This window comes from Rhinatrema bivittatum, chromosome 5 (genome assembly GCF_901001135.1).
Source record: "Rhinatrema bivittatum chromosome 5, aRhiBiv1.1, whole genome shotgun sequence".
NCBI classification, from domain to species: domain Eukaryota; kingdom Metazoa; phylum Chordata; class Amphibia; order Gymnophiona; family Rhinatrematidae; genus Rhinatrema; species Rhinatrema bivittatum.
The window spans coordinates 98,811,909-98,834,828 of record NC_042619.1 but is presented as its reverse complement, the minus strand read 5'-3'; the positions used below and the strand labels follow the sequence as shown (position 1 = coordinate 98,834,828).

The 22,920-nt window shown below is 43.2% G+C and overlaps 1 protein-coding gene across 1 annotated transcript in view; it reads right to left on the bottom strand.

The window, feature by feature from the left end:
• Nucleotides 1–6,326: 6,326 nt before the first annotated feature.
• TEX26 (testis expressed 26) overlaps nucleotides 6,327–22,920 on the bottom strand; it is a 187,007-nt gene continuing 170,413 nt past the window's right edge. The window contains exons 7-8 of the mRNA XM_029602646.1: nucleotides 18,991–19,152; nucleotides 6,327–6,574 (exon numbers count right to left, since the gene is read on the bottom strand). Coding sequence (XP_029458506.1) covers nucleotides 6,468–6,574; nucleotides 18,991–19,152 — 269 coding nt within the window. The 3' untranslated portion in view covers nucleotides 6,327–6,467. The remainder of the gene's footprint in view (nucleotides 6,575–18,990; nucleotides 19,153–22,920) is intronic.

Genomic DNA, 22,920 nt, shown 5'->3' with positions numbered 1-22,920 from the left:
GGGATGGAGGTTATTTCCTTGGGAGCATCCAGGAATTGTAACAGCTCCATCATTTGATGCCTGTCATCTTGTTCAGTCTGCAATTGGAAGGGAACCAATTCAGACATTTCCTTCACAAAATTTATGAAGGAAAGGTCCTCTGGAGGAGAACGCTTTCTACTTTCAGTAGGTGAAGGTGGTGAAGGCAAATCATCGGTGTCTGGTGAAGAATCATCAGTCCAGGTGTCGTAGGGATCAGCTCCTGCTCCTCTAGGGACTAGAGGACAGGGCGGTGGGATCCCTGAGGGTCCTGGTTGAGGCTCTGAAGGACTCAAAGGAATAACTGGAGGCACCGATGAGGACATTGAAGGCACTGGTGCAGGCATCAAGGGCATCGATGGATGGCTCGGTGGTGCTGATGGACGAGTCGGTACCGATGGGTGGATCAGTGGCACTGACGGACGTCTCGGCATCGGCAGAACTCCCAAAGGAGGGATGCGGAACGGTGTTTCTCCTCCCGATGACAAAGCAAACGGGGAGGGCACCGGAACATTCGGTGACCAGGGGTCAATCGGTGGAAAAGCGGCCATAAGCGCTTCCATCCTCGAGAGCAGTGGTGCCAACGCTGCTGGAATCGGGTCATTGGTCGGTTCCGCAATCGGTACCGGTGTCAGTGCTTTAGGAACCTGGAATCGATGCATCGCCTTGTCGATGGCCTCCTGAACCATCCGGTCCAGTTCTTCTCAGAGACCTGGAGCAAGCAGCCCCAGCTCCGGAACAGAAGAAGGAGGCAGAGGCATAGCCGGAGGGACCACCGTTAAAGGCGGAGTTGCGGCTCCCGATACCCTGTCGGGTGAGGGTTGCCTCAGTGACCCGGTCGCCAAAAAGGTCAGTGCCTTTTCTGGACAGGGTTTCTTCGACGGCGGCTCGGATGATGGCGAGCTTGATGATTTCGCTTCCTCGATGGTCCGAGACTTTAGATACCGGTGGCGATGTTTATCTCTATGATCCCCTCGGTCCTGAGGGGTAGTAGAGGTTGACAAAGGCCGAGAAGTTGTCGATGCCAGGCGGTTACCGGCCGGAGGTCGATGCTGGCGCAAAGTTGATGGTGCCGGTTCTGACGACGTTGATACAATAGGCGGCGTCGGGGTTTGAGCGCAGAAGAGAAGTTCCATCTTCTCCATTCTAGCCTTGCGACCTTTTGGTGTCATAAGGGCACATTTGCTGCAGGTTAGGACATCGTGCTCACTTCCGAGACACATTACGCAGACTTTGTGAGGGTCTGTGATGGACATGGTGCAATTACAGTCTGGGCACTGGCGGAACCCCAACGCCATGACCATGAAAAAACTGAGTCACGGTACAGTCGATGGCCAGTAGGCCGCGAGGGCCAAACCCGACGGTAATCGACGGAAAACGGATAAAAAACTTACCGGAGTACCGTGGCTTGAAAAAGTTGAAGGAGGGACCCCTTTGGGGTAAATTAAAGTTTAGTAATTCCGTGAGGAAAATTCCTGTCAGGAATCTCTGCAGAGCTCCTTATCTGCCTGGCTACTGCTGCGCGGAAAAAAGACTGAGGGGGGACCCCTGCTGGCTGCAGGGTTAGTGCCATGCTGGGCATGCCCTGTAGGGGCCAGTCAAAGTTCTGGAAACTTTGACAGAAGTGTTCCTTGATTGGGCTCTATCCTGTGATGTCACCCATATGTGAGAACTACCATCCTGCTTGTCCTGTGAGAACTATCCATGCTCAACCTGTAAGATTTTTCTGAGCTCTAAGTTGGTCTATATTGGTGCTACTGGATGATATCACTCATTAGTGTGGCAGATTTTATCTTGCTTGTTGACAGAGAAATGTTGACAGAATTCTTCCCCCTTCTCCCCCCATCCCCCCTCTGGTATCTGCAGGAATAGTGTGCTGCAAGATCGTCACTCTCTTTCATCCAATCAGATTTCCAATGGTGGAAAACACAGACAATCAGTATTGCTCAGGGAAGGAAGACTTATTGACTCTGGGCACACTGTTATTAAAATGATACCAGAATCAGAATAACTTTTTTTGTATGGTGAGTTGTACGGGGAAATATTCTAGTTCTCCATAGCCCCGAGGGTGGCTGTGGCTTTGAGGTTACATCCCTTGACGGCATCAGCGGAGGCCACTCGCGCACCTCAATGTCATCAGGGGTAGCCACTCATGTACCTCCTTGGGATCAAGGGCATTGATGGCACTGAAGCATCCATGGCATGGAATGGAACTGAGGAATCCATGGCATAGAATGGACCGAGACATCCATGGAATGGATAGGTCCATCACCTTGAAACCCAAGGTGCTCAATGACTCCAGTGCCTCAAATCCACAAATGCCTATGGCATGGAAGGCCCTTACTGCATCGAGGGCGGTCATAAATCCCAATGGCATCAAGGGCACCCCGGCACCTTGACGGCATCAAGAGTGACCATGGCATTCAATGGCAGTCCTGGTCCCTGACGTGGTCCTGGTCCTGACATCGATGCATCAGAGCAATGGTGCGCTGGTGACAGAAGTGCATGGGCGACTGTTACTGGACATGGCACCGAAGGTGCGGCAGCAAGCTCCTCCTCACCCTCTCTCACAAGAAGACTGCACTGCCATACCGGCAAGCAGGAGGGGAGGCTACATCATCCAGGGCTCCTGCCCGTGGAGACTAGTTCCTTTGAATGTGGGGAGAATGAGCTCTCCTCCTCACAGGAACAGTGTGGTCCTTGATCTCTGCACTGTCTGAATCTCCATTGATGTTGATCGATTGGTGAAATGACATAGAACTCCTGTCAGGGCAGAATTCAGGTGAGTCCCCAAGCTCAGCGGCCTACATGGATCACCTATGGATTGCATTCAGTCAATCATGACAAGCATCTGACAAAGGTACAAAAACAGACAGAACAAGGAGAGGAATTAAAGGAAAAGAAACAAAACTACCATAAGGTAAAGGAAAGAAAAACAGCTGCAGCTCTAGAGAAAAACCACTTACAAAAACTGTGAGGAGAGAACAAAGCTGAATATAATGAGGCACACGGCTCCTGTGACCACATGGCTCCATGGATAAAAAGAGACTGAGGGACTCTGCATAGGGGCAGGGTGATGACTACAGCTGCACATGCTCAGTAGGGCATGTTTGAAAGATCTAGAATCTTTGAGATCAAAGTTCCATGCTCGGCTCCATCAGATGATATCACCTATGTGTGAGGACTACCAACCTACTTGTCCTCAAAGAAACAATTCTAAGACAGGGGGACAATTTTGAAACAGCCTGGGCAGCTTGCAAGACTACAGACTTGCAAACTAATTTTCAAAGGAAAACTTCCCTTCGAGTTTGCCTTTGAAAATTCTGGATCAGTGGGGAACATGGGCAAAAATGAAATCCTTGGAGGCAGGCAGGTGAGAACTGGCTTTTTTACTACCTGAGCGGTCTCCTCTCAATTCTATGTTTAATTCCTCTGAATGATCAGCTGGACCCGGGGGTGATCTGATTGGCCCCAACGGTGTAACATCTTAAGACGCTGCTTTCCTATTGGTTACCTATGGGAGGAGAACCAGGAAGTGACTATAAAAGCCGCGGCGTCTGCGGTGCGCAGACGACGCCGGCGCGCAGCTTAAGCCGCGCACGCTCAAGGGGCGCGCACGTCAAAGCTGAGCTTTGACGGGCTTCGACGGAATTCGCCGGGATTTGCCTATGAAGTTTCAAATTCGTCTCAGGTAGGAACATAAGGCTTAGTTTAACCTGCTGCCTTCGTTTAGTGAAATCCTTATAAATTAAACATCACATTACCAATACTTTTTGAAGTCCTAAGTTTAGTTATCTTATCATTTCCTTGATATGCCGCACACCAAACGGAAGGCCAGGATAAGGCCCGTTGGTGAGACGGCTGTACAAGATTCTGGACAGAAAACAGTATTGGAGTGGTTGGACCCTAAGAAAATCCCGTGTGAGCAGGCTGCTGTAGATGAAATTCTAGAACGGAGCATTTCATCTCTAGCCAATGAAACAACATTAAGCCCGGGCGCGCCGGTTCCACCAACACCACCTGGTGGGGGGAACTCCCCGGATATACCAGGTGGCCTATATGAGGAGGCTTCTACCCCACAGGACAAACAAGGGAAATTGGGGAACTTAAATGAAAATATGGAACCCTCTAAGCGGAAGGTACAATTATCAGGAGAACTTGATTTCATGGAAACTCTTAATATTTCACCAAAAGAGTCTAGTACACCAAAGAATGATGAGGTGGAAAAAGGAGATCAGGAGAATATCAGTGTAATTATCAAGAGAGACAGTTTGCCAAAAAAACCAGCAAATATCACTCTAGAAACTCTGTGGAATTATTTGGCAAAATTGGACACTTCTATAAATAACTTAACAGAGGTTGTTCTGAAAACTACTAAATCGCTTGCATTGAATACTAATGAAATAGGGAAGCAAAAAGATATGAAAAATGATATGGGAAATCGTGTTTCATATGTTGAAAAAATCCAAGTCCATCAGATAAAAGTAGAAGATGAAGTTAATAAAAGAATAGAGAATTTAGAGAACACTGTAAGATCATTGAATCTAAGGGTTAATAATTTTCCTTTTTCTAATAAATTGGACCCATTAGAGTTATTCAGGAACTATTTAATGCAGATATTAAAATTTCCTGAAAAAATACTGCCGGTAATTGTAAAAGCTTTTTACCTGGGGGATAAAAAGATAAAAACTGCAATGGGAGAAAAATTAGAAGATGTGAAGGTGAAAGATAGTGGAGAAGAGTCAATTGACATCTGATTTGCTTCAGAAATCGCAGGATGAATTAGAAATAAGTATAAGGAGAACACTCTTGGTTCAACTAGCTTTTTCTACAGATAAGGAAAATATTTTGAGAGCTTTTTTCCGGAATAGAGTTGTTAATTTCTATGGCCAAAAGGTATGGATCTTTCCCGATCTAACTCGTGCCACACAAGTTCGTAGAAAAGCCTTTCTACAATATAGGAAAACAATTGTGGATAAAGGGGGATATTTTAGTTTAAGATACCCATGTAAATGTAATATTAGGTTAGAGGGTAAGACATACTCCTTTGTAGATCCAGTGGGTCTTAAAGATCTCCTCGAAGGAAAATAGACCGGCATTAGAGTAAATTGGGACCTAAATGTGATAATACTTGAAAGATAGTTTCTTTCTTTCTTTTTCTTTTTCCTTTTTAACCGTTCATAGCTAAGTAAGGATTTCACTTATTTACCTTAATATAATCATGTAAGTTAACTGCTGGATGAGATGATGTTATTTCTTAATGTGGATTTATATTTGAGAATTTACCAAATCAACAGTTAACAAATATGATATAATTTTTCTTGTATAAATGTTGTTTATTGTAATAATTTGAAAGCAATAAATAAAGAATTTAAAAAAAAAATAAAAAATGAAATCTTTGCCTGTACTTTGTCTTCCCTATCCTTTCTCACCATTGAGAGCAAGGCAGTTTTCGGCCTGGGAAATTTATTTGAGTAACTGCATAGTTTCCCAGTAAAATTCCTTTGAAAATTATCCTCCGATTTCTTAAATTGCATTCATAAGTATGAGCCATCAGAGGGAGTTTTTAAAAAAAAGGGATGAATCTGTAAGTTAAAGCCATATTTCCTTAGAGCTGTGAAAGAAAGATGAAAACTGTAAAGCACACATGATGGGCAATATCCAATCCTTTTTTTTCCTTGTTCAACATTAGATTTTTATAAGCATCAAGAATATGTTTGAAGGCCTTAGCCATACGTGCTTGATGTTATCCTCAGGTCTTTGTAATTGGTTCTTTATGATTCCAAGGATTTGCTGTTAAAATGTTTACTGTGTTATAATTCTGTGCAATCGCATTTATTTTATTATCGTTATTGCTATTACTATTATTATTATTCTAGGGTCAAAAACTTGAGAGAATAGAATAGAGGAAGCAGTTCCCTGAAAATAATTTTGTATCCCTCAACTGCACCACAGAATACTACAAAAAAAAATGGGGGAAAAAGTATAAACTTGTAAGTGTGCAAGACTCTTCATAGCCATCTCAAAAGAATTTGCTGGATTCTAGACATAAAACTTTTATGCAAGAAGACTCAGACTCAGTAAGGTATACTTAAAACCAGTTGAGACGACTCAATCATAAATCTAATGCTTGATTTTAAAGGTAGAGAGACTTGAATGGTAGTTTTAATATAATGCTGAGGCAAACCTCTAGACAGAGAAAATACAGCTCTTTGTCATCTTGATCACACTTTGGCAAACACACTCTTACTGAGGAAAGCAGCAGTCAGATCATGGTCAGCAGCATCATATCATTTTCAAGCAAAAACTTAAATTTAACATTTTAATTCCACAATTCATTCACCATACAAACAAAATAAAATAAGTAATCATCTATCACAATTTAAAATTATTTTTTGGCTATTCCAATCTATTGGGTTGGTGATGAAACTCCTGGTGTTCGACGAAAGTCAGCTGGCTTGGTTTGTTTTCTTGTTTTTTGAGGGAGAGCTTTCTTTACAGTGTTTACCCTTGAACTTATGAAGAATTTTAAGCAAGCCTTCAACAACCATCCTGTCTGTGAAAACAATGAGAAAAACAGTACCACAGTTTTAATTTCAAACCATATACCGGTAATTGGAAATAGAGAGGTAATAATTAAACTACCTGTGTTGGTGCAAACTGTGCAGATACTTTTTACCCTGCAGGATTTGCATCAATAATCAAAGCAAAAGTAGAAGCATACGTCTGCTTAGATTATTTGTCCACTCAAAACTTTACCTGCAGAGATTTGCATCTGCTTTCTCTACAAGTAAGTTTTTTTAGTAAAACAATGTATGTAGTATTGATTATTTAAAAATGCATGCATTCAATCCCCTGCCCTTGCTCCACCCCTGGAAATGCTTCTTATAATGCAGGAAAAAAAAGTTGCACATTTAGACCTACATGTATATTTCACCTAAATCAAATCAAATTCACAATTTCTGAGGGGAAATTTCTATTTTACTGGAGAAAGGGCTTTTATTATTATCCACCATAATCTATAAAGACTGTATATAGTACAGTATAATAATTTTATTTCTTAACTTTAGCATATTTTTTCAATGTACTTCTTTTAAAAATGGAAATGTAAATAATGATAGGCTTGACATTTTGGAAGCTCAAAGTGCATGGGCCAGAGAAGCAGTGTGATATATTTGCTGGAAGAGAAAGCAGGGAATTTTATGCCAGGCAAATATAGTGACAAGGAACCAATTTTATTATAAATACTGATGATCATATAAAAAAATACACAAAGAGAAATGGGGAAAAAGGAATTGTAGCCTGTACACAATTCTACCTAAATTGTATTGTATAAATTTGATTTCCACATGTATATTATAGCCACATTTGAATATGTTCTTATAGCAGTGGTTCTCAACCTTTTTTCTTTCTGGACACTCCCAACAGATGATGCTCACATGTGTGACGCACTGAGAACACGAAAATCACATAGCTAAATGTAAACATGTACTCTGCATCCACAGGAATCCCCCCTCCCCCCGATCCCCAACAATGAGTGCAGAGCAGAACTAGGATATTTCCCTGTACATCTCACCATACAAAAAAAGTTATTCTGATTCAGGTATCATTTTAATAACAGCAACACAAATTCCCTCTACTTCCAAATGCATTGTAAAATAAAAAACTTGAAAAAACCCACTTAGCACAAGTGTAGCAAACTTACCATACCACAGCAGCGCTAACTCTGAGGACTCAAACAGCAATAGCCTATCTAACCTAGCTACTCCTGACCATGGTCTAATGCCATACTGAAAATATATCAGCCATCCAGAAGTCTGCATTCCTCACAAGGCGGCTTTTTAGACATTCCATCATCAAGAGTTGTGCACCTTCACATTATCAGGGAATGCACCTTTTCAATTGCTGGTCCAGCTCTCTGGAACTCCCTCTCCATTGAGCTGCGATTATGTGAATCCTTGAAAACATTCAGAGGCCTTTTAAAAACTTTCATTTTTAAGTTATCATATAGTTGATTCTATTTGCATGTATTCATTTTATTTCTGTATTTTTAATGCAGATATTGTTTATTGTTACATTTCTTGTTTATCACTTAGACCTATTGTAGAGAGAGAGAGAGAGAGAGAGAGAGAGAGAGAGAGAGAGAGAGAGAGAGAGAGACTTCCTATAATGCTTATGCCCTAGACAAGTATTTGTATCCCTATGGGAGGGCCACCTAGTAACTCGAGGTGGGGATTAGGTATGAGCGTCGGGGGCCACTTTCGCATTCCACATGAGACGTACGGAAAGAACAGTGGTCTCTAGTGAAGATTTGCTGGCCGTCGGAGTGAGTTTCCTCACTCCAAGAAGAGATTTGGGCTACATTCTCTCCACCTAGCTTGTTGTTGCCCAGGTAGAGTGTCCAGCAAGCTAGGTGGAGAGAACGTTGCCCAAATCTCTTCTTGGAGTGAGTTTCCTCACTCCGACGGCCAGCAAATCTTCACTAGAGACCACTGTTCTTTCCGTACGTCTCATGTGGAATGGGAAAGTGGCCCCCAACCCCCGACGCTCATACCTAATCCCCACCTCGAGTTACTAGGTGGCCCTCCCATAGGGATACAAATACTTGTCTAGGGCATAGGCATTATAGGAAGTCAGTCTCTCTCTCTCTCTCTCTCTCCCAGCTGTGTGGACCTAGATGGATAACTCACAATCTTTATTTCCAAGAGATTTTGGCATGCTACAAATCCTATTGGACCCACAAAGGGAAAATCATCAAAATAATGATTTGCCCTATTGTTATCTGCTCTGCTACTCAGTGAAGAAATGCATAAAAATAAACACAAGAAAGCCCATTGCCATACATTTAGTTAATTAGAACCATAGAAACATGACAGCAGAAAGGGGCCTATCCAGTTTATTTATTTATTTATACCAATATTAGTGGGGACATCATATCGGTTTACATCAAACATGCAGGATGGAAAAATACATAGAACAGGGTCAAGGGGGGGGGGGGAGCGTAAAGGAACTGCTAGGTCAAAGGTGAGAAAAATACAATGGAGAGAGGCAACTCGAGAACAACTTAAGAGTTAACAAGAATAAACAATGGGTTAGATATAAGTAACCAAGATTTTGTACAAAAGAAAGTTGCCTGGGAGAGGGGAAATTACTGCTGATAGGCTTATTTGAAGAGCCAGGTTTTTAAGTTGGCTCTGAATTTAGCGGTGCATGTCTCAAGCCGTAGGTTGGGGGGTAGGGAGTTCCAGAGTGTGGGACCAGCAATGGACAAGGCTCGGTCCCTTGTGGAGGAGAGGTGTGCCTTTTTTAGTGAGGGCACGTGGAGGGTCCCATTGTTGGAAGCTCTGGTATGTTTGTTAGATTGTGAGGGGCAGAAAGGATCAATGAGCCAGTTAGAGTTGTGCGTATGTAAAGCTTTGTGGGTCAAAGATAGGGTTTTATATAAGATACGAGAGGGGATCGGCAGCCAGTGCAAGTTTTTGAGGAGGGGCGTGATGTGGTCATATTTACGGGCATTAGATATGGTTCTTGTTAAGCATTCTGCAGCATTTGAAGGGGTTTTATTGAAGAGTAGGGGAGGCCTAGGAAGAGGGAGTTGCAGTAATCCATTTTTGCTGAGAGGGTGGCTTGAATGACAATGCGAAAGTCGCTGGCATGAAGTAGTGGTTTTAATTTTTTCATACATAAAGGGCAGAGTTAAAGGCACGCACATTTAGGTAAATCACAACAGAAGAATGTGCGGCAATCAATTAAACTGGACAATAGCACTATAAATGAAGTATAAACAATTTAATAAGTGCACACACCAATAGTGCACAAAATTCAAATACTAAACGTAAATACGTAGTTATACAAAGCCCCGACACGGCTGTGTTTCGCGTCAGGCTGCGTCAGGGGGATGAATTCCAAAGTTCTTCAAAAAGATAAGGGTGAAGCTCTGGTTACAGCGAGAATCGCTAAGTGTCAGTCACTTCATACATGGAGTCCCAAAAACTTTTATAAGTGACAAGCGTCTAAGAAATAAATTGAGTCCACCGGGGACATCGCAACAGGTTGTGGAAACTTCAAAGAATGGACCCGAAGGTCTCAACCACATATAATTCTGCGAGGTAAAAGCGCGGGTTGGAGACAAGCTTCTCACACTGTGCTTGTGCCCGACATCTTAGAAAGCTAGAAAAAACAAGTTTACTTAAGGAGGTTGTCAATAGGTAATCACACTATTGACAACCTCCTTAAGTAAACTTTCTATGATGTCGGGCACACCAGTGAAGTAAATCTAGTGACTATTACTAAAAAAATATTTATTGCACAAACCTATTAAAACTTCACTTACATTATTCTTAGTGCAGTGAACGAGTGACCCCGTTCTATTGCCGCTAGAGACTTATAAAGGCACTGCTGAAATAGCACATAATTAAAGTGTTATTCGTCCTTTGTAAATATCAACATATATATATACACACTCTATATTGTGCCCAGTGTTATAAGATGATGAATATCACAAACCACACATATTAACAAACTCTCTATCACTCAATTAAGTTATTATGACTCTATATGCAAATCAGCTTAGTATTCTCCATGTAATTCATGTTGTTTATATTTACAATGGTCTCCAAGCATGAGATACAACACGCCCATTGTTGAGTGGACAACCACCGTATAAGAGAGGGTATACTTTATATTCTTTCATCTTTAATTTTTAAGTTTAAGGTGTACAGATATACAACTATTTCATTTGCATGGCAGCGTGTATTTAATTTAGGTAGATCGTGATTTTTCAACAGATTGTATGTAAGTTATCCTATTCCTTCCCGGATTGATCCGTTTTTTTTACTACATACGGGTACTGAGCAAGCCCCTCCCAATCGCCATGATTGACAGGCTTTTTGGTGCGACTTCCAACGCTATTTAAAAGATTATACTATGTCGGCGGCGTTTTCAAATGTCCTTGCGGTATTGGAGTGGAGACCACTTGCGATTGCATCAATTGTAATGTAAGTCATAATAGTTTCACGTATTTTCATAGACAAATTTTTTTGGAATTTGGTATAGAAGTTTAATGCATTCTAAAGGGTTCACAGTTTTATATCGAAAGGATGTTTTTTTAAACTCTATAGGAGTTTGTTAATATGTTTGGTTTGTGATATTCATCATCTTATAACACCGGGCACAATATAGAGTGGGGCGGATTTTAAGAGCCCTGCTCGCCTAAATCCGCCCAAATCCGGGCGGATTTAGGCGAGCAGGGCCCTGCGCGCCGGTGAGCCTATTTTACATAGGCTCACCGGCGCGCGCAGACCCCGGACTCGCGCAAGTCCCGGGGTCTCCGAGGGGGGCGTGTCGGGGGGCGGGCCCGAACCGCGCGGCGTTTAGGGGGCGTGCCGGGAGCGTTTCGGGGGCGGACCCGGAGGCGTGGTTACGGCCCGGGGCGGCCCGGGGGCGTGGCCGCGCCCTCCGGACCCACCCCCGGGACGCGTAAATCCCCCGACAAAGGTAAGGGGGGGCTTAGACAGGGCCGGGTGGGTGGGTTAGGTAGGGGAAGGGAGGGGAAGGTGAGGGGAGGGCAAAAGAAAGTTCCCTCCGAGGCCGCTCCGATTTCGGAGCGGCCTCGGAGGGAACGGGGGTAGGCTGCGCGGCTCGGCGCGCGCCGGCTATACAGAATTGATAGCCTTGCGCGCGCCGATCCAGGATTTTAGTGGATACGCGCGGCTCCGTGCGTATCTACTAAAATCCAGCGTACTTTTGCTTGCGCCTGATGCGCCAGCAAAAGTAGGCCTATTCGCATAGTTTGAAAATCTACCCCAGTGTGTATATATATATGTTGATATTTACAAAGGACGAATAACACTTTAATTATGCGCTATTTCAGCAGTGCCTTTATAAGCCTCTAGCGGCAATAGAACGGGGTCACTCGTTCACTGCACTAAGAATAATGTAAAAGAAAATTAGTTCTTACCTGATAATTTTCGTTCCTGTAGTACCAAGGATCAGTCCAGACAGTAGGGTTATGTCTCCCTTCCAGCAGGTGGAGTCAGAGGCTAAAGTTCTAAGCACCTCCCATATCCCAGAGTACCTCCTGTGATCCTCCAGTATTTTGAATAACAAAGCAGAAACTCGTGAAGAAGGATAATCAATGACTAGATCAACTATATATATGAATAGAACAAATACAAAACATGAAAAAATAATGTAACAATATTCAGAGCTTCTTAAATCATTGCATAGGAAAAATATAAAAAGGAAATAAACAATAATCAATAGTGGACTCTCCGGAAAAAAACTGGCGGGCGTCTGGACTGATCCTTGGTACTACAGTAATGAAAATTATCAGGTAAGAACTAAATTTCCTTTCCCTGTACGTACCAGGATCAGTCCAGACAGTAGGGATGTACCAAAGCTGCCCTAAATAGGGTGGGATCCGGAGAGTCCCGCCTTCAGCACACTACTACCGAAAGAGTCGACGTCTGGAGCATGAACGTCTAAACGATAATGTTTGGTAAAAGTGTGCAAAGATTTCCAAGTCGCCGCTCTACAAATTTCTTGAGATGAAACACAATGACTCTCGGCCCAAGATGCCACCTGAGAACGTATCAAATGCACCTTGAGACCATCGGGAACTGGACGACCGTTACAAATGTATGCCGAAGCAATTGCTTCCTTCAACCACCGTGCAATAGTAGCTTTTGAAGCCTGATAGCCCTTTTTAGGACCGCTCCATAGAACAAAAAGGTGGTCCAAAAAACGAAAGGCATTAGTAATCTCTAAATAACGTAAAAGTACTCGGCGGACATCAAGTCTTTTAAGTCTCGTGATTGAGAAGAAGATTTATCCAAATCTGGGAAAGCTGGCAATTCAACAGATTGATTGATATGAAACGAGGAAACCACTTTGGGTAAAAAGGACGGTACTGTACGCAATGATATACCTGAATCAGAAATTCGTAAGAAAGGCTCACGGCAAGACAATGCCTGAATCTTTGAAAAGCGCCGAGCAGAACAAATTGACACGAGAAACACTGCCTTGAGCGTTAAGTCCTTCAAAGTTATTCGCTTAAGTGGTTCAAAAGGAGGAGCACAAAGACTACGAAGAACCAAATTCAGATTCCAAGATGGCTCCTTTGAGAAAACGGACAACATCCTGATGCATAGCAATAGACACACCATTCTCCTTACCTCTTAAACAGCCAATTGCCGCAACTTGGACGCGGAGCGAATTATAAGCCAGACCCTTTTTTAAACCGTCTTGTAAGAAAGCCAAAATGTCTACGACTGTAGCTCTATACGGAGACAAGCCGGACTTACTACACCAAGCATCAAATACCTTCCATATTCTAACATAGGTGAGAGAAGTAGAAGGTTTTCTCGAACTAAGCATGGTGGTGATGACTGAGTCTGGATAGCCTCTCTTTTTTAATTGCCCCCTTTCATAAGCCAGGCCGCTAGACAAAAGTGAAACGCCTGGTCGAAATATACTGGACCCTGTCGAAGGAGGTTGTTGAGGTGGCCTAGGCGGACTGGACCGTCGATCACTAAGTTGATGAGATTCGCATACCATGGTCTGCGAGGCCATTCTGGAGCAACGAGAATCACCGGACCTTCGTGGTATTCTAATCGTCTCAAGACTTTTCCTATTAGTGGCCATGGTGGAAACACATAGAGAAGGATGTCTTTGGGCCAAGGTAGAACCAAGGCATCCACCCCTTCCGCTCCATGTTCTCTCCTTCGACTGTAGAACCGAGCCGCTTTCGCATTGACGGGTAGCCATCAGATCTAGCCTGGGTGTCCCCCACCTTTGAGTGAGAATGTTCATTGCCTCCCAGGAAAGTTCCCACTCTCCGGGATCTAGATACTGATGACTGAGGAAGTCTGCTTGAACATTGTCTACTCCTGCTATGTGCGATGCCGCTAGCCGGCGTAGATGAGAATCGGCCCAGGTCATTAGCATGTCTGCTTCTAAGGCAACAGAGCGACTTTTCGTGCCGCCTTGTCTGTTGATGTACGCTACTGTCGTGGCATTGTCGGAGAGAACCCTCACCGACTGATGTTGAATAAGTGGTAGAAATCTGCGGAGAGCTAGTCGTACCGCTCTGGTTTGTGAAGCTGTCCACTGGCCTTGTGTCGAATGTGACTGGCATACAGCTCCCCAACCAAAAGGGCTGGCATCCGTTGTCACTAATATCCACTGAGGAGGCTCCAGGTCCATTCCTTCCTGCAAGTGACGCGATATCAACCACCAATTTAAACCGGACTGAGCCGGCTCCAGAAGGGGTAGAGGAAGATGAAACTCCTCTGACTTGGGGTCCCACCTGGAAAGCAACACCCTTTGCAAAGGTCTTAGATGTGCAAAAGCCCAGGGGACTATGTCCAAAGTAGATGCCATAGAACCAAGAACCTGTAAATATTCCCATACCGTGGGTAAATTTAGATCCAAAAGGCGACGGACTTGAGACATCAATTTGATCATCCGGTCCTGTGGAAGAAAAACCTTTCCCACAGCCATATCGAATCGTGCACCCAGAAACTGCAAAACTTGTGTCGGGACTAGATGACTTTTCTTGAACTTGACTACCCAACCAAGTATATGAAGAAGATGCAGAACTTTTTGGATCGCTAGTTTGCAAAGAGTCTTTGACTTCGCTCGAATGAGCCAATCGTCGAGATAGGGATGAACCAATATCCCTTCTCGTCTGAGTGCTACTGCAACTACCACCATTACCTTGGTAAATACTCAAGGCGCAGTTGCTAGACCGAACAGAAGAGCCCGATAGTGATCGCCCAACACCATGAAACGAAGATATCTCTGGTGGGATTCTTGAATTGGTATATGAAGATAAGCTTCTGACAGATCTAAAGAAGCCAAAAATTCGTTTTTGTGGACGGCCGCAATGACTGATCTCAAGGTCTCCATACGGAAACGAGGAACCCGAAGTGACTTGTTTACTTCCTTCTAGTCTAATATTGGACGAATGAAATCCGTCCCTTAATGAGCTGCTCTAACTCTTTCCCGAAGAGTAATGATCCTTTAAAAGGAAAAGAACCCAAGTGAGATTTGGAAGTTGCGTCAGCTGCCCAATGACGAAGCCAAAGAAGTCTCCTTGCAGAAACTGCAGAAGCCATAGAACGAGACGAAGTACGTAATAGGTCATATAATGCATCAGCAGTGTATGCTACTGCTGATTCTAAACGATTGGCTTGCTCAAGTTCTGCTGACGGCAAATCCTGAGAGGTAAGTAATTGTTGGACCCACCGAAGAGTCGCCCTCTGCGTTAGACTACTGCATACCCGCCGCCCGCACACCTAAAGCGATACCTCAAAGATACGCTTAAGAAGAAACCTCATGTTTTCTATCCTGAAATCCTTTAGAGCAGTGCCTCCAGTTACTGGAATTGTGGTGTGCTTAGCAATAGCAGAAACTCGGAATCAACCTGAGGGACCTTTAGCAAGTCCAAAATTCTTGTGGAAGTGGATAAAGTTTATCCGTAGCTCTAGTAACCTTAAGACCAGCTTCTGGGAAATCCCATTCTCGAGTAAGCAACTGGAAAAGTTTAGGATGAAAAGGAAAAGATTTAGGCGGCGCCCTAATCCCTGCGAGAACAGGATCCCCAGGAGTGGAATCCGTTACTGGTTGTGGTGCTGGAATTGCCAGTTCCTCTAGTACAAAAGGAATAAGAGGATCTAACTCCTCTTTGTGAAAACAATCGCAATACTTGGGGATCATCACCTTCCACCAGCGCTACTTCCATAACCTCCTCATCAATAGTATCAGCTGATGATCCCAGAAGTGGGTCTTGTAAGTCAGGATCCTGACCCAGATTAATTAAATGTGACATAGATTCCTCTGCATGCTTAGGAATCTTAGCAGAGGGTGGCTGATTACCTTCTGTATCTGCTGTAGCCTCCAAATATGCCTTATGCATAAGCAAAATAAATTGTGAAGAAAATGGCTGCTTTAATACCCCCCCCCCCCCGAGGGGGTAAAGAAGGTTGAATACTATCATTTTCGTTCAAACTAGAGTGTTCTGGGGCTAAAATAGGACGTGATAAACATTCAATGTGCTTCCCTCCGTCCGACCGCGAGCCAACGCAATCGTCGTTTAAATTCAAAATAGCCGCTGCTGCCCCGTTTCTGCCAGTAAGAGTCAGCTCTGATGGCCCTTCGCTGCCAGAAACACAGCGAAAGCACAGACTGTCTCTGGAGAGCCGTGCTGCCGGCTCTCCACAGGCAGAACAGCGGTAACTGCGTGGCATAACAAAAAAAAAAATTAATAAGCAGCTCTGGAAAAAGAAAAAAAAAACTGAAATAAATTTTGCTTGTGTCCTTCCCAATATTGAAATTTGCCTTGAACTTAACTGGTTTTTGTTTTTTTTTTAAACTGCTATACAATTAATGGAGCTTTCTCTTCAGGGGAATGAAACCTCCCTGGAAATAAACAAAAAATCTCTAAGCTCCCTTCAGAGGCATATAAACTTCTCTGGCACTGAAAGGGGGAGGGACCGGCCCACCGGTAAATCCCTCTTTGCCCAGGAATAATAAAAGTCTTCCGGGTGTCAAGGCCAACAGACACAGCTTCAAATTAATTCTAAATCTTTTTTTTTTTTTTTTAAACGTAAGAAGATCTAGTCAAAGATCAGCCAGGGACAAAAACTCCCTTCACTACAAATAAAGGTAAATCTACTCAGCTGACCAATGTAACAGGACCGCAGGGGATGTCTTCCTTCACCTGCTGGAGTCAGAGGAATACTGGAGGATCGCAGGAGGCTCCCTGGGATATGGGAGGTGCTTAGAACTTTGGCCTCTGACTCCACCTGCTGGAAGGGAGACATAACCCTACTGTCTGGACTGATCCTGGTACGTACAGGGAAGTGAAGTTTTAATAGGTTTGTGCAATAAATATTTTTTTAGTAATAGTCACTAGATTTACTTCACAGGGTGCTATGTGATACTCACACCTTGCACAGTTAGGTTTATGCTAATTATGAGATGTTTTATTATTGGCTCCCAGTTTTGAATCAGACGGTGCAGTGGTCATTATATAGTCGTTTATTAATCGTACGGTTTATGGCATATAGCAATCATTTGCTGGTAATCAGTTGCACTGATTTTCACAACACTGGGCATAGCACAGTTGATTTATGTTTACCTCTATAAATTATGTCACCATTAGCAATTCTATACACTAAAGTTTTAAGTTTTGTCTTTTGTCACTATATGAGTTTGGTCAGAGTCATTACTTTTATTGATTTACAGATCACCAGATTTTCAAAGCATTTGTTGCAATCACTCTAAGACATCTCTCTGATATATAAAAAGAGGTTTTACTTCACACAGGTACAAACAGAGTCTTGACACTATTTTTTTTCCTAAGTTATATTAATATTTTTCCCTAAGTTATATTAATACTCTTTTATTGGTGTGATTTTTATTTGCTTTTGATCAGTGGTATCTTGTTAGTGAAAGTTCATTAATTTTGTAATTTTGTATATATTTTAAAATTATTTATGTATGTCCTACTGCGTTTTTATGTTCATTTTTATGTTTATTGATTTTATGTATTTATTCATTGTTTCCAGCCCCTGAGGCAGCCCCATTTAGGGCGAAACTCGGCCAGAGTCGGGCAGTTGCATAAATATTTGTCTCCATCCAAATAAAGTTTACTCTTGGACTATTCTTAGTGTCTAACCTGCATTGTTGCCCAAACGGCTTTTTTAGACAACCTACCCTCTTGTTTTGTCATACCCAGATATTCATTCATGGGTGATGTTTATTACAAACTTACCAAATCAGAGAGGAAAAAAGACAAACTCCCTGGTTCATTCTGGGAACTACCCTAATTTATGGCATTTAAATTTTTGTTATTAGTGATTGTAATCCAATGAATATCATTCACTGGAAAAAAATCTGTATGAGAGGCAAAGCTTATGATTGTTGATCAAAATGATTATGTGACTATGTTGTGACCATCGCTGCCCGACGTCTCCGCTCCGCCCACCTTAACTCTTTGGCGACTTCCTCTTTGGTTGATGGAAGTTTGGCTGCCGCGGCATCATCTTGCCGTTCTCCTCCGGCGTCCCCGGACCGGCTAGACGCTGCTTTCCGCCATGTTCTCCTGAAGCCTAAGGGCGCGCGTGCGGCGTGGCCCCGGCTCAAGTACCAGCTGTGGCGCGAACCTCAGGGGCGTCCCCCTGAGATGACGTCATCCTCACCGGATACTTAACGTCTTTCGTTTTGATAGCTATTCGAGTTAGCAAAGGTTAAGGTATAGGTTAAGGGTTTCATACGTTTACCTAGGTTCCTCCAGGTATCTCTGCGGATGGGATTTGCTCTCCGCATATCTTGTACTCTACCTCCTCGGACTTTACCAGGGGTACCGCTCCTCGGGGGCCTCGCGCTCTCTCTTGCTTTTCAGGTCGCAGTCTGGAACCGGTACTCGCTCCTCGAGGGCCCACGTTCCCGGACCTGCTACCGAATACAACTTCTGCCAGGAAGTCACCGCTGCCTACAACACCAGTGAGTTATCATCTCTCTCTCAGAGCTTTCCCTGGAACCAGGTACTCGCTCCTCGAGGGCCTACTTCATTCCAGCCCCTGGGCTGCTTCAAGAGACTATTGAGTGAGTGTTACCATCAAGGTTCTGTTCTCTGAACGCTGCATACTGTGGCCTACTCACTATTCAGTTTCTCTACAGCTCAGCCATCCTGGGATCGCTGTTTCAGTGCCTGAGGGACTACAGCCCAGCTGGGCTCTTCCAGCTCACTACTGCCACCTCTGGTGGTTCATTATACAGTTTAATAAAAGATCTAGTGTGTGTCTGTCTCCCAACTCTGAGCCTGACCGGTGGCCCCTCTCGGGATCTTCCCCCGTGGGCATGGTCATCTGCCACCGGCCGCCAAGGATCCACCCACAATTATCACAAATAATAACAGACCATAAAACATTTATCAAAGTTACAGTTTAGATGTTAGTATAGTACCTTTCTCTGGAAAAGTCTGCAAATAATTTTGAATTTCATCTGGATCCATAGATTTTAAGAGCATTGACAGGTCAAAATAATCTTTCCCATAATTCCTTTGGTAAGTAGTCAGTTGTATCCTGTTCTGCTGGTTCTTGATGTGAGCTGGTATCACTGTAGGAACTGTGAATGAAATAACATTTAATATTAATACACCCCAGAGCAGAGATAGTCCAGAGAAGGGCTACCAAAATAGAACAGGTTCTGCATCATAAGTTTTATAAGAAGACATTTAAGAACTAAGTTTATATATACTCTAGATGGGAAAGAGAATGTGAAATGACACCAACATTCAAATATCAAAATGTATAAATAATGCACAAGAAGCAAGTCTCTCCCAGTGGAAAGGAAACTCTAGAACAAGAGGTTATGATATAAGGTTCAGAGGGACGCTTAACTTAGAAAATATTTCTTCAGGAAAAAGGGTAGTGCATGTCATCCAGTTAGATGTGTGGTGGAGACAAAAACAGTAACAAAATTCAAGAAAGCATGGAATAAGCGCAGATGATCCTTAATTACACATGAAGGAGAAAACAGATATCAACTGAGCACTAAGGCAATGCAACAGGAATTAAATTGGGCAGATTAGATACAGTCTTTATCTGCCATGATAGGGAAAATTTGAATTCTTTCCCGCTAATTTTCTTTCCTTCAGTCCTACCAGACCAGTTCAGAATGCCTGGGTTCTGCCCTTCTGCTAACAGATGGAGACAGAGAACAACTGTTTTGCTGACAACCCCCTACGGAGAGCACTGTGAAGCCTGCTGCACTTCAGAATTTCTGTACCAAGGCAAAGAACACTTTAAACTATACCCTCCATGAACAGGGAATTTGAAGATGAACCTCCAAATGAACTTGGTTTCTACGAAAAACTAAGGACCAATCAATAAAAATTATGAAACTTGAAAACAAATTTCTTATGCTGAAAAAAAATCTTACAAGACACTGTATGGCAGGATGTTGGCTGGATTGGGATGGAACTTGGACTTGTCTGGTAGGATTCAAGGAAATAAAATTAGCAGGTAAGAAACCAGATTTGTCCTTCCTTGTCATCTACCAGACCAGTCCAGAACACCTGGGATTTACCCAAGCCCTATTTACCCAAGGAGGGAACCAGGCAACTCTGCCTTCAGAACGCTAGCCCCAAAAGAGGTAGCCCCTCTGGCCTGCATATCCAACCAGTAATGTTTAGAGAAAACATGCAAGGAAGCCCATATAGCTGCCCTACAGGTCTCTGGTGGTACTGAGGGCAGTTCTGCCCACAAAGTCACCTGATCCTTGGCAGAATGTGCACCCTAAGAACCTTGGGCATCCTTTAGAAATGTAGGCTGAAGCAATAGGTTCCTTAATCCAGTAAACTATATTCTCCTTTGAGACCACCTGTCTTCTTCTGACTGCTGTGAAAAACAAACAGATGGTCTAAACTAAACTAGTTAGTCTGTTAAGATATCTGAGCAAGGTTCTTCTAACATCGAGAAATGAAAATCCTATAACTTTCCTTTAGCTTCACTACTCTTAAATGAAGGATAATCCACCAACTGACGTAAATGAAAAGATGAAATCACCTTTGCTAAGAAAGATGGAACTATACAATGTACACTCCAGTCTCTGAGAACTTCAGAAATAGATTTCTACAAGACAGAGCTTGAAACTCAGACATACACCTTGCAGAACAAACTGCCACCAGAAAGACAGATTTTAGTGTTAAATCCTTAATAGTCACCTTCCTAATGGGCTCAAATGAAGCCTTACACAAGGACCAAAGAATTAATCATGAAGGTCATTCCATTTGAAGAGAATGAAGTTGTTTCACCCCCTCAAAAAACAACACATATTAAAATGGGCAACTAAGCACACTCCTTGAACTTTCCCCTGGTAACAGCTGTTACCTGGACCTTCAATGAATTCAAGGCCAAACCCTTCTGAAGCCCATCCTGTAGAAAAGACAGAATCAAAAGTACTGGAGCCTTAAAAGGGGAAATACCTACTTCCGCACACTATTCCTCAAAGACCTTTCACACTTGTATATAAGCCAATGATGTGGATTTTTCCTTGCCTGTAAAAGAGTGTTTACTTCCTCTTCCAAACAGCCTTAGTTCCTCAGCCTTCTCCTTTCAATAGCCAAGCAGCAAGACAAAAAGGAGCCATATCCTCCATGATGACCAAGCCTTACCACAACAGACCCTGAACCTAAGCCAACCTCAGAGGTTCCTCCAATTGATTCTTATGAGATCTGCATACTACAGGGGTCTGGGCCAATCCAGTACATCAAGACCACTTGACCCTGGCATCTTTCTATTCTTTGAATAACTCGTTCTATCATTACCATGGTGGAAACACATAAAGAAGAACCTGAGGAGGCTAAAGCTGAGAAAGTTCATGTACTCCTGTGATGCTGCCTCCTTTCTTCGACTGAAGAATCTCACTGCCTTGGTATTTCTGTAAATGGCCATGAGATCCCAGCTCAGCTTGTCTCACCTGTGAGATATCATAGCAAAGGCCAAGTCCGCCAGTTCCCATTTTCCCAGGTCCAAGATGTACCAACTCAATAAATCCGCCTGTATGTTTTTTATTCCAGCTATGTAAGAAGTTGAAATCATTTATAAATATATATCCATCCATTTGAACAATGTAGCTGCTCTACAGCCACTGGGAGACTTCTGGTACCTCCTTGGTGATTTACATATGTCACCGCAATCTCACTGTCAGATAAAACTTTCATGGTTGTTTCTTATACTATGGGGAAGAACTCTGAGCATTTTCCTTATAGCCCTTGTTTGACCATGAAGCTCTGCTGAATTCCAAAGGCCCTGTGCTGATCTGCCCTGATAATATCCTCCCTATCCACTTAGGTTGGCATCTGTCATTATGGCCGCCCAGACTCGTACTTCCAAGGGTACTCCTCTGGAGAGATTCTGGATGGTGGGTCACCATGATAGCCTGGCCTCTGAAATCAGCACTAGTCTCATTTTGAAAACCTGTGATTAGGCTTAAACAAGGTTTATGTAAGAAGAATCAGAATCCAGCATGAGTCTGTCCTCTGGGAAGTTACAGGCCACTTGTGCTATCTCACAGAACTATGAAATAAGTGGAATAACTCCCTTGACCCCACTCTTCCTTTGGCAAAGGAACTACTGTCACTAACTAAAGAAAACAATCCAAAGTTGACTTTACTGCTTTTTTCTTTTCTAGAGAGGGATGACGGGATTTCATAAAAGCGTCTTTCACCTGGCAAACTGTCTTTTATGATTGACAGGTCTCACTGGTATGACATGATTCGTGCCTACTCTCTGTAAAACTGGTGTTCTTCAATCTGTTATACTGGTAAAGAAGCCCTTGGTATCTTATTGGGACCCTTTGGAATTACCTGCACTAATCGCGCTTCCACCCCTAAAGACTTTTTTTCCACTCTGAAAAGACTGAAATTTACCTCCAAGGTGATCCCTCTGCAAAGAGATAGCCTTTTATCGACAGTAATGTCTTACCTCTCTGAATTTTGGCCTAGTAGAACCATCTTTTTGAGAACCCTATCCTCAGGCAACATGAAGAATTTATTCTTCCCATAGTGTTTCACAAGCTTCTCCAGGATATCTCTAAAAAGAATTCTTCCCTTAAAAGGTAACTTACTCAAGCATGACTTGGAAGCAATATCCACCAATCAGTTATGTAACCACAACAAACAGCTGGCCAACACAGATCACGCCAAGATACAAATGAGATCATACATGGCATCTGCCACAAATGCAGCCTCTCCACCTGTGCTCTCTTAGTGTGAAACCCTCCTTTGAGTTTTCCTATCAGAATGTGTTGGACCCAGCATAAACACTCCCTTGACATAAAACTACAGCATACAACTGCCTCTAAATTGAGGACAGAAACCTCAAATGATTG